This window comes from Oncorhynchus tshawytscha, linkage group LG12 (genome assembly GCF_018296145.1).
Source record: "Oncorhynchus tshawytscha isolate Ot180627B linkage group LG12, Otsh_v2.0, whole genome shotgun sequence".
In the NCBI taxonomy this organism is placed as follows: Eukaryota; Metazoa; Chordata; class Actinopteri; order Salmoniformes; family Salmonidae; genus Oncorhynchus; species Oncorhynchus tshawytscha.
Genome location: NC_056440.1, coordinates 63,522,140 through 63,535,136, shown reverse-complemented (window position 1 = coordinate 63,535,136; position 12,997 = coordinate 63,522,140). Strand labels below are relative to the sequence as shown.

The following is a 12,997-nucleotide window of genomic DNA, read 5'->3' as shown; positions in this document are numbered from 1 at the left end:
GTCTCTGTCTCTCTCTCTGTCTCTGTGTCTCTGTCTCTCTGTTTCTGTGTCTCTGTCTCTCTGTTTCTGTGTCTCTGTCTCTCTGTTTCTGTGTCTCTGTCTCTCTGTTTCTGTGTCTCTGTCTCTCTGTTTCTGTATCTCTCTGTCTCTCTGTCTCTGTCTCTCTCTCTGTCTCTCTCTCTCTGTCTCTCGGTCTTTGTCTCTCTCTCTCTGTCTCTGTCTCTCTGTCTCTGTTTCTGTCTCTCTGTGTCTCTGTGTCTCTGTCTCTCTCTCTGTCTCTCTCTCTGTTTCTGTCTCTCTGTCTCTCTGTCTCTGTCTCTCTCTGTCTCTGTCTCTCTGTCTGTCTCTCTCTCTCTCTCTGTGTCTCTGTCTCTCTGTTTCTGTGTCTCTGTCTCTCTGTTTCTGTGTCTCTGTCTCTCTGTTTCTGTATCTCTGTTTCTGTATCTCTCTCTCTCTCTCTCTGTCTCTCTCTCTGTCTCTCTGTCTCTGTTTCTGTCTCTCTGTGTCTCTGTATCTCTGTCTCTGTTTCTGTCTCTCTGTGTCTCTGTATCTCTGTCTCTCTATCTCTGTCTCTCTGTCTCTGTTTCTGTCTCTCTGTCTTTGTCTCTCTCTCTGTCTCTCTGTCTCTCTCTCTGTGTCTCTGTCTCTCTGTCTCTGTTTCTGTATCTCTGTCTCTCTGTCTCTGTGTTTCTGTATCTCTGTCTCTCTGTTTCTGTCTCTCTGTCTCTCTCTCTTGCTCTCTCTCTGTCATTTTCTTCTCTGTACATCTCCATGCCTGCTTTCCCATCTCTGTCAGTGGCTGTCTGAGGTGAATCCATGTACATGTCAGTGTGTTCAGGGAGAAGACATCTCCTCCTCAGCATCTCTTACCTTCCCTCTGGCCGCCTGGGAAGAAGAAAATAAGCACACATGTACACACTCAGAAAAAAAGAGAGGATATTATTTGTGATTGCTTGTGCTATTTTTAATTTAACCCACATTCAAATGACCATGGTATGATTTCACTTTCCTCACCAGCACCCTATTAGGATCATGGTATGATTTCTCTTTCCTCATCAGCATCCTATTAGGATCATGGTATGATTTCTCTTTCCCCACCAGCACCCTATTAGGATTATGGTATGATTTCTCTTTCCCCACCAGCACCCTATTAGGATTATGGTATGATTTCTCTTTCTCCACCAGCACCCTATTAGGCTCATGGTATGATTTCTCTTTCTCCACCAGCACCCTATTAGGCTCATGGTATGATTTCTCTTTCTCCACCAGCACCCTATTAGGATTATGGTATGATTTCTCTTCCTCATCCTATTAGGCTCATGGTATGATTTCTCTTTCTCCACCAGCACCCTATTAGGCTCATGGTATGATTTCTCTTTCTGATTTCTCTTTCTCCACCAGCACCCTATTAGGATCATGGTATGATTTCTCTTTCCTCATCAGCATCCTATTAGGATCATGGTATGATTTCTCTTTCCCCACCAGCACCCTATTAGGATTATGGTATGATTTCTCTTTCTCCACCAGCACCCTATTAGGCTCATGGTATGATTTCTCTTTCTCCACCAGCACCCTATTAGGATCATGGTATGATTTCTCTTTCTCCACCAGCACCCTATTAGGATCATGGTATGATTTCTCTTTCCCCACCAGCACCCTATTAGGATCATGGTATGATTTCTCTTTCCCCACCAGCACCCTATTAGGATCATGGTATGATTTCTCTTTCCTCACCAGCACGCTATTAGGTTCATGGTATGATTTCTCTTTCCACACCAGCATCCTATTAGGCTCATGGTATGATTTCTCTTTGTCCACCAGCACCCTATTAGGGTCATGGTATGATTTCTCTTTCCTCACCAGCACCATATTAGGATCATGGTATGATTTATCTTTCCCCACCAGCACCCTATTAGGATCATGGTATGGTACCAGCTGTGGTTAAGCCATATGTTCCATTATAGGCATAATGTGTCTTCATTCTGAATGCCTACATCCTATCTGTGAGTAAGCAGGTGACTCTCTAGTTAAGCAGTTCTCTGTCCACAACTGTCATTGCCAAGTGAAGATTCCATAATATTTCTGCTGAAACACGAGTGGCCACGGCTTCCAGTTGCATCAAGGTATGTTTATAAGGAAGCACACAGCACAATGAAAGAGCAGCAAGACCCAAAATACTCACTCTCTCCAGGCCGCCAATGAACAGGACGCTTGGTTCAATCTGCCTCCAGCCTTCCCAAAAGTATGTCTGAGGCGCTGGCAGGGGCTCTGGGAGTAGGCTACCCACCACAAGCTTGGCACGGTTTGAGTGAGGAGCAGAGGGAGGACAGACAGCATGGCTGCTTTTGTTCCTTCTGCAGGAGGCAGATAAAGGAGACGCCTGGCGGTGTGGCAGGAGAACACACACATTGACTAAGTTTGACTGAGAGACCGACGGAGACACACACACATTGACTGAGAGACCGACAGCGACACACACACATTGACTGAGAGACCGACAGAGACAAACACACACACACACACACACACACACACACACACACACACACACAACTGACCGAGAGACCGACAGAGAGACACACACACACACACACATTGACTGAGAGACTGACAGAGAGACACACACACACACATTGACTGAGAGACCGACAGAGAGACACACAGACACACTGACTGAGAGACTGACGGAGACACACACACTGACTGAGAGACCGACAGAGACACACACACACACACATATTGATTGAGAGACTGACAGAGAGACAGACACACACACTGGCTGAGACTGACAGAGAGACACACACACACACATTGACTGAGAGACCGACAGAGACACACACACACACACACACACACACACACACACACACACACTGACAGAGAGACACACACACACACACACATTGACTGAGAGACCGACAGAGAGACACACAGACACATTGACTGAGAGACTGCCGGAGACACACACACTGACTGAGAAACCGACAGAGAGACACACACACATACACACATATTGATTGAGAGACTGACAGAGAGACAGACATACACACATTGGCTGAGACTGACAGAGACACACACACACACATTGACTGAGAGACCGACAGCGATACACACACACACACACACACATTGACTGAGAGACCGACGGAGACACACACACATTGACTGAGAGACCGACAGCGACACACACACATTGACTGAGAGACCGACAGAGACAAACACACACACACACACACACACACACACACACACACACACACACACACACACATACAGAGACACACACACACACATTGACTTGAGACTGACAGAGAGACACACACACACACATTGACTGAGAGACCGACAGAGAGACACACACACACATTGACTGAGAGACCGACAGAGAGACACACAGACACACTGACTGAGAGACTGACGGAGACACACACACTGACTGAGAGACCGACAGAGACACACACACACACACACACACACATATTGATTGAGAGACTGACAGAGAGACAGACACACACACTGGCTGAGACTGACAGAGAGCACACACACACACATTGACTGAGAGACCGACAGAGACACACACACACACACACACACACACACACACACACACACACACACACACACACACACACACTGACAGAGAGACACACACACACACACACATTGACTGAGAGACCGACAGAGAGACACACAGACACATTGACTGAGAGACTGCCGGAGACACACACACACTGACTGAGAAACCGACAGAGAGACACACACACATACACACATATTGATTGAGAGACTGACAGAGAGACAGACATACACACATTGGCTGAGACTGACAGAGACACACACACACACACATTGACTGAGAGACCGACAGCGATACACACACACACACACACACATTGACTGAGAGACCGACGGAGACACACACACACTGACTGAGAGACCGACAGAGACACACACACACACATATTGATTGAGACTGACAGAGAGACAGACACACACACATTGGCTGAGACTGACAGAGAGACACACACACACATTGATTGAGAGACCGACGGAGACACACACACACACACACTGACTGAGAGACCGACACACACACACACACACACACACACATTGACTGAGAGACATACCGAGAGATACACACACACATTGACTGAGAGACTGACCGAGAGATACACACACACACATTGACTGAGAGACTAACCGAGAGACACACACACACACATTGACTGAGAGACTGCCGGAGACACACACACACTGACTGAGAAACCGACAGAGAGACACACACACACACACACACACATATTGATTGAGAGACTGACGGAGACACACACACATATTGATTGAGAGACTGACCGAGAGACACACACACACACATTGACTGAGAGACTGACCGAGAGACACACACACACACATTGACTGAGAGACTGACCGAGAGACACACACACACACATTGACTGAGAGACTGACGGAGACACACACACATTGACTGAGAGACTGACGGAGACACACACACATTGACTGAGAGACTGACCGAGAGACACACACACACACATTTACAGAGAAACCGACAGCGACACACACACACACACACATTGACTGAGAGACCGACGGAGACACACACACACACACACACACACTGACCGAGAGACCGACGGGGAGACACACATACACACACAGAGAGCGACACACACACACACACACACACACACACACACATTGACAGAGACCGACAGCGACACACACACACACATACATTTCGACTCCAATTCCACTCCCTTTCTTTTGTACTGATTACACGTCTAGCAAGTGTTCCTATTGTATCCCAAGGGCAGTGGAGTGTAGAGAAGGGACCACCTACCTACAGAGATCCTTTAAAACCGAGAGTGGCTGGCTACAGAGGTCACGCACTAGCTCACACAATATGATATGGAATATTATGTAGTTGGCTGTTGCAATTTGATTGAAGTTCAAGTCGTGCTCATTTGTGACATGTCTGATTTCACTGAGCACATTCAAAAGCAGCCTTGTGGAGAGACTCATGGAGATAAGAGCTGGTCCAGCTGCTTCTCCTGTCATTACCTCCACCCCTCCAACTCCACCTCTGGAATGTGATAGTAGACATTATAAACTGGGTGGTCGAGCCCTGAATGCTGTTTTGACTAACAGGTATATCAGAACGTATACCACGGTATGATGAATACAATGTATCATTTGCAGTAATTCTACATCATGAGAGAGATATGAAATTGTAGTCAAATTGGTGTAACCTATAAGCGTTGTAATGCATTGCCTCTTCAACTGAACCCTTGTACCCTCTATATCATTCCAGTCTCAGGTTCCATTCCATCCAGACTGACTCAATTATGTGTCTTTTCTCTATGGGGTCTGGGGAACAAAAGGCAGTGAGACCTCGTAGCTCTCACAGCCCTGCTCACAGCAGACTAAGCCAAGCACATCGCTGCAGTGTGTCGACATGGGTCAGGGAGCATACACCTCCAATTCTCAGCCTGATACGCAATACCTCTGGGTGACCGCAGATAACTCAAAGCCCTCGGTGCCACTGCCAGCACTTGATAGTCTGCTACTCTGCTCAGCATTCACAGCTAGGCCACGTCGATATGAAAAACTGAAATGAAACGCTGTAGAAAATCCGCTGGCTACGGTTGGATGGATACACTGCTTGGCACGGGAGCTTTTTTTCATCAACCTCTCGCTCGCTGTCTCCTTGTCACTAAACAAGCTCGACTGCATGCTGTGTTACAGGTGGCCAGTCTTCGATAGCCTTCTTTCGCATTCATAAGCAGCTGAACGCCAAGACTTGAAATAATGGCTTGTTGGGAAGAGAAAGCAGTTTCCTCCCGGCTCTGCACATCTTGCTTTAAAACAACCGGAGTTGGCTACAATATGTCTGTTACTCTGGTACCACTTTCATCTTGACTAGTGAAGACTGTCTGCTGACCTAACAATACTCATCACAGTGCATACTGAATAGGATCGGCTTGCTCTGGAATATCAGACAAATGCAGCGATGAACACACTGTGCTATTTAACTAGTGTGTAGTACACCATACACCCTAGTCTAGGCAAGGTACTATCAGACTTCTTTATGAATGATTCTTCGGAGGAGCTGAAAGACTAAATCCTGAGGGAAGCCTGGGTACTTTCACTCCATTGTTTTCCAGGGGTGTAAAGTCAATCACATTTAATCCCTCACTAGTGCTGAGCAGATCCCCTCAATCAAGTCCAGATAGACTGTTATAGATTGTGCCCTTCCAAGCGCTTCATAACAGCAAATCCTCTCTGGAGCTATAGGAGTGGGTGGTCCAGGCAGTAGTCAGCCAGACACTGACTATTGGCTGTTTGTTCTTTCCTTTTTTATGTGATGACATGATGCCCTGGTTCTTTGATCGAGAGAAAGACAGAGAGATGCTGTTGTAGCTAGCTAACTTCTAAGATCCTCTCCTGTCTAATGTATTCACGGTCTCAGGTTGGAGAGAGAGTGGAGGGAAGGGGGGTGGTGGGGAGGTGATGGGTCAGGTTTCCTGGCTGCCAGGCTGGTTTAAGATAATAGCTTTGATTTAATCCAGAGCAGCGTCCCCGCTCCCACCAGCTCCCACCCGTTCCCCACGTACAGCCATGCTAATATGCCCAGAGGGCTCCTCCTTCAGTAAGTTGAACAGGAGCCTCGCTGGATTTATGGCAAGCAATATCTTGATATCTTTCCAATAGAATGAAACCCTTTATTTCACCAACCAGAGACGATAGAGAAAGGAAGGAATATTCTGCATTCTCACCCCCTCCCTCTCTCCCCTCTCTCGCTCCATCTCTGTCACTAGCTCTGAAACTGAGTTGAGGCATTTAGCCAACCTTTTGACCTTAGTGTTTAGTTGTCTGTGCAGTCAGCAGTGCATGGTTATTAATCTCCCTGAGTTAGATGTGTCCTCTGTTCTCCTTAGTGAGTCTGCTACACAGCAGCTTGTCCTCTAGTTTAGTCAGTCTACTACTGGGTGAATGTAGGGTGTCAAAGGTCAATTCTGGACTACCTAGTAGTGAAAGTGGTCTCGAACCGACAGAAGGAGGTCAGGAGGAGGTGCCATCTGGAGAGGAACTCTCACATCCGGGGAGGAGAAGTGATTGGGGGTGTGGTGGGTGACCCCTGACCCTGAGCGGAGGCAGTGATGTCAGAGGGCAGAGGATGCTATGCTCTGCGTAACAACTTGTAGCTCCGCTCCACCATCAAGCTAATCACGGTAATCTACACAGACAGATGTTACCCCACCCAGCTCACAAAGCATGCCTCAACAAGGATGGAGGGAGGGATGTAGGGTGGGGGGGAAACAAGGAAGGCAAGAGGGAGGTGGAAGGGATGCAGTCCTGCTGGGAAAGCACTGAGGCAACGTGTCAGAAGGCTCCTGCCGGTTGCCGCAGCCCCCCTCCCAACCCCACACAGAGTAGCCGTAAGCCCTGTTCATTGGCCTGGTGGGGAGTCGTAATACCCCTTTGGCAGTTTATCCAAGGCAACACGCTCCCAATTAAAGGGTCCTTCAAGAAAGATTTAGTCCCCACCAAACCCCTAAACACTACACCCCCCCATCTTCCCTCAGTCCTCCGGCAGCCACTTCTCCTTCCCACTTTCCTCCTTCCTCTCCTTCCTGCCACTGTTGATTCTTCTGGCGGGAGGTGGGCACTCATCGCTCTAGGATCTCACAATGCCAAGGCTTTTAACTGTGAGATCAAAGAGGGTGAGAGTTTGCCTACCGCATGATTACATTGGAGATTTCTGGCAAACCTCCCCGGGTAGCCCCATTAGGCTCCATGCTTCTCTCATTTTTCCGCAAGAGCTCCCCTGGGCTGCAAGGCAATTATGCAGTGGTGTGGCATAATATTTCATTCTCCTCACATTGCGTTACTCTATGGTGGAGTTTGCTGCTAACAGCATCATACGGCCCAGGAGGAAGGGAGCTGGTTGCTAACGGCGTCATACTACTGGAGATTGGATGGGGGGGTAAGAGAGAGGAGGGAGAATTCTCAAGGGCATGATGGGTTGCTCTCTTCACTCACTGGATAGGTGGGAACACTATACAGCACTGCATAGAATTTGCATTTATACCCTGCCTTATGTCATTCATAAATGTCTCAGAGAGCGAGTGAGAGATACCGATAGGAAATGGAGTGGAACTAAGAGGGTGAGGGAGATATAGATGGGGAAGGGCATTCTCCTGTCGTTCTGTTCCGTGGTGTGTGGGACCCCAGGCGAGGCTGTTTAGCTGTAGTGATGATGCCGTTCTGCATGCAGACAGCCAGCCAGCCAGGCAGGCAGGCAGGCTACGCCTTACACACGCACAGGTGCTCAGGCCCCCCAGGCTCATCTCCTCTCTCTTCCTCTCCACTCCATGTCAGCTCATCATCAGCTAGAGCAGGCTTCCATCATATCCAGCTCCCAACATGCACCCAGGAGGCCCTGCTAACCCTCCTATAGCTCTTAACCTGGAGCTACTGCTACTCACTATGGGTTGTAGTCTGAGACCTTGAGCTTTAACATTATGAAGCCAGAGGGTGATCAACATACACAGACTGTGTTAATCACAGATGCCTATAGACCTGCCTCCATCACACACAGGCATCTGTAGCTGTCTCTCCTGATCACGTGTGTGTGTGTGTGTGTGTGCTGCTTGGCTACACTAATCACTATTAGCAGGTATAGAGTTTGATTAGAATCCACACAGCAATAATTAACATGTCTGTTGGTGCCCCATGTTTGGTTCCTCTCCCTGTCCTGAGTGTCAGGGGGTAGGTACAGTTGAAGTCGGTAGTTTACATATACCTTAGCCAAGTACATTTAAACTCTGTTTTTCACGTGATACCTTCAGACATTTAGAAATTGCTCCAAAGGATGAACCAGACTTGTGGAGGTCTACAATGTTTTTTTATGAGGTCTTGGCTGATTTCAAAATCAAATCAAATCAAATTTATTTATATAGCCCTTCGTACATCAGCTGATATCTCAAAGTGCTGTACAGAACCCAGCCTAAAACCCCAAACAGCAAGCAATGCAGGTGTAGAAGCACGGTGGCTAGGAAAAACTCCCTAGAAAGGCCAAAACCTAGGAAGAAACCTAGAGAGGAACCAGGCTATGTGGGGTGGCCAGTCCTCTTCTGGCTGTGCCGGGTGGAGATTATAACAGAACATGGCCAAGATGTTCAAATGTTCATAAATGACCAGCATGGTCGAATAATAATAAGGCAGAACAGTTGAACTGGAGCAGCAGCACAGTCAGGTGGAAGTTGAAACTGGAGCAGCAGCATGGCCAGGTGGACTGGGGACAGCAAGGAGTCATCATGTCAGGTAGTCCTGGGGCATGGTCCTAGGGCTCAGGTCAGTTGAAACTGGAACAGCAGCATGGCCAGGTGGACTGGGGACAGCAAGGAGTCATCATGTCAGGTAGTCCTGGAGCTCAGGTCCTAGGGCTCAGGTCCTCCGAGAGAGAGAAAGAAAGAGAGAAGGAGAGAATTAGAGAACGCACACTTAGATTCACACAGGACACCGAATAGGACAGGAGAAGTACTCCAGATATAACAAACTGACCCCAGCCCCCGACACATAAACTACTGCAGCATAAATACTGGAGGCTGAGACAGGAGGGGTCAGGAGACACTGTGGCCCCATTTCAGGGCCAAACAGGAAGGATATAACCCCACCCACTTTGCCAAAGCACAGCCCCCACACCACTAGAGGGATATCTTCAACCACCAACTTACCATCCTGAGACAAGGCTGAGTATAGCCCACAAAGATCTCCGCCACGGCACAACCCAAGGGGGGCGCCAACCCAGACAGGATGACCACAACAGTGAATCAACCCACTCAGGTGACGCACCCCCTCCAGGGACGGCATGAGAGAGCCCCAGCAAGCCAGTGACCCAGCCCCTGTAATAGGGTTAGAGGCAGAGAATCCCAGTGGAAAGAGGGGAACCGGCCAGGCAGAGACAGCAAGGGCGGTTCGTTGCTCCAGAGCCTTTCCGTTCACCTTCCCACTCCTGGGCCAGACTACACTCAATCATATGACCCACTGAAGAGATGAGTCTTCAGTAAAGACTTAAAGGTTGAGACCGAGTTTGCGTCTCTGACATGGGTAGGCAGACCGTTCCATAAAAATGGAGCTCTATAGGAGAAAGCCCTGCCTCCAGCTGTTTGCTTAGAAATTTAGGGACAATTAGGAGGCCTGCGTCTTGTGACCGTAGCGTACGTGTAGGTATGTACGGCAGGACCAAATCAGAGAGATAGGTAGGAGCAAGCCCATGTAATGCTTTGTAGGTTAGCAGTAAAACCTTGAAATCAGCCCTTGCTTTGACAGGAAGCCAGTGTAGAGAGGCTAGCACTGGAGTAATATGATCAAATTTTTGGGTTCTAGTCAGGATTCTAGCAGCCGTATTTAGCACTAACTGAAGTTTATTTAGTGCTTTATCCGGGTAGCCGGAAAATAGAGCATTGCAGTAGTCTAACCTAGAAGTGACAAAAGCATGGATTAATTTTTCTGCATCATTTTTGGACAGAAAGTTTCTGATTTTTGCAATGTTACGTAGATGGAAAAAGATGTCTTTGATTTCTTTTGATTTTCCCATGATGTCAAGCAAAGAGGCACTGAGTTTGAAGGTAGGCCTTGAAATACATCCACAGGTACACCTCCAATTATGTCAATTAGCCTATCAGAAGCTTCGAAGGCCATGACATCATTTTCTGGAATTTTCCAAGCCATTTAAAGGCACAGTCACCTTAGTGTATGTAAACTTCTGACCCACTGGAATTGTGATACAGTGAAATTTGTTGAGTGGTTGAAAAACAAGTTTTAATGACCCCAACCTAAGTGTATGTAAACTTCCGACTTCAATTGTACGTAAAGAGACAGCTGGATCTCACTGCCCAAGGATAGCTGCCTTTAGCCTACGTTGGATCATGGCTGTCTTAGTGTTGTTTGTAGAGAAAATTATATTTTGGAAGTGAAACTGCTCATAACAGCTGGTCTTATTTTTGTTCTATGTTGCTTGGATTCTTCACATAAACATTCACATACAGTCCCTTCGTATCGTTTTACCCACATTGACAGTCTGTTAAATCTTACCCCTCCTCTCCCTCTTCTCCTTTGCCAGAGATCCGCGGTGGCCGGGGGCCTAAGGAGGGGTCACTGAGGTCGCTGCCCCTGTATGACACGCCCTACGAGCCAGCGGAGAATGGAGGGGACTCGGACTGCGAGCGTCCCCGCTGCCCCAGAGAGAGCCGGCTGCCGCAGGATGACGAGAGGCCCCCGGAGGAGTACGACCAGCCCTGGGAGTGGAAGAAGGAGCGCATCTCCAAGGCCTTCGCAGGTACGAGAGCATGTATGTAACACTCCTCTCCTCCTGCTCCACGTCCCCTACATTACTGTCACTCTGTGTCTGTTCTGCTGTCCCTCTCCATCCCGCTAATTGCCCTGGTACCCTTTTCCAGCACTAACCAATGTGATTACTGCTTCTTTCGTGGTTTCTGGGTATCTTATCTTCAGAAAGCATTGTTAATTTTCATTTCCTTCCCTCTCGTGAAGCATAACGGTAAGTTAATTTGCAGGTGTCTGTTCTGCTGAGTGGGACCTTTTTCTGGGTGTCTGTCAAGCTTTGGGCATTTATTGTCATGAATCTTGCCCTGGAGGCAGCTCTGCAGAGTGTGGCTGTGCCAGCTAGTGACCAAAGTCATACCATCTGATTTTAAACATAACCGACCAAAAAGCTAATTTTAGTTTTCATACATTTTTACAATATATCCAATTTTGACTTTGCTGCTGTCCCGTCTAGCGGAAATCTATCAGTTCCAGGGGAAGTTTCATGACAATAAACGTCAACTTGCAGCTTGGGAGAGACCTATGGTGTATGGTAGTTAGGGGAGCATGACTGCGTTTGTGTGTTCTCATGCATTCATATACAGTATACACTACAAATACAAAAGTATGTGGACACTCCTTCAAATCAGTGGATTTGGCTATTTCAGCCACACCCATTGCTGACAGGTGTATACATTTGAGCACACAGCCATGCAATCTCCAACGACAAACATTGGCAGAATAGAATGGCCTTCTTGAAGATCACCTAAGATCACCATGTGCAGTGCCAAGTGTCGGCGCAGTGGAAATGCGCTCTCTGGAGTGATAAATCACGCTTTACCATCTGGCAGTCCGAACGGAGGAATCTGGGTTTGGCGGATGCTACGATAAGGCTTCCTGCCCGAATGCATAGTGCTGTAAGGTTCCAGTGAAGAGCAATCTTAACGCTACAGCATATAATGACATATATAATGACATTCTAGACAATTCTGTGGTTTTGGGGAAGGCCCTTTCCTGTTTCAGCATGACAATGCTCCCGTACACAAAGCAAGGTCCATACAGAAATTGTTTGTTGAGATCGGTGTGGAAGAACTTGACTGGCCAGCACAGAACCCTGACCTCAACCCAATCAAACACCTTTGGGATGAATTGGAATGCCGACTGCGAGCCAGGCCTAACCGCCCAACATCAGTGCCCGATCTCACTTATGCTCTTGTGGCTGAATGGAAGGAAGTCCCCGCAGCAATGTTCCAACATCTAGTGGAAAGCCTTCCCAGAAGAGTGGAGGCTGTTACAGCAGCAGAGGGGGGACCAACTCCATATTAATGCTCATGATTTTGGAATGCGATGTTCGACGAGCTGGTGTCCACATACCTTCGGTCATGTAGTGTATGTATGCACACATGTACAGTTGAAGTCAGAAGTTTACATACACTTAGGTTGGAGTCATTAAAACTAGTTTTTCAACCACTCCACAATTTTCTTGTTAACAAACTATAGTTTTGGCAAGTCAGTTAGGACATCTACTTTGTGCATGACACAAGTCATTTTTCCAACAATTGTTTACAGACAGATTATTTCACTTATAATTCACTGTATCACAATTCCAGTGAGTCAGAAGTTTACATAAACTAAGTTGACTGTG

General features: G+C 47.6%; 1 protein-coding gene across 7 annotated transcripts in view; it reads left to right on the top strand.

Annotated features, from left to right (window-relative positions):
* Positions 1-12,997, top strand: part of LOC112263644 (SH2 domain-containing adapter protein F) — a 126,613-nt gene that overhangs the window by 77,406 nt on the left and 36,210 nt on the right. For 4 of the 7 annotated variants that reach the window (XM_024440119.2, XM_024440118.2, XM_024440121.2 and 1 more), the window contains exon 3: positions 11,150-11,365. In XM_024440119.2, coding sequence (XP_024295887.1) covers positions 11,150-11,365 — 216 coding nt within the window. Of the gene's footprint in view, positions 1-11,149; positions 11,378-12,997 lie in introns of all 7 variants that reach the window. The other 3 variants (XM_024440117.2, XM_042330883.1, XM_024440120.2) reach the window with 1 other exon arrangement.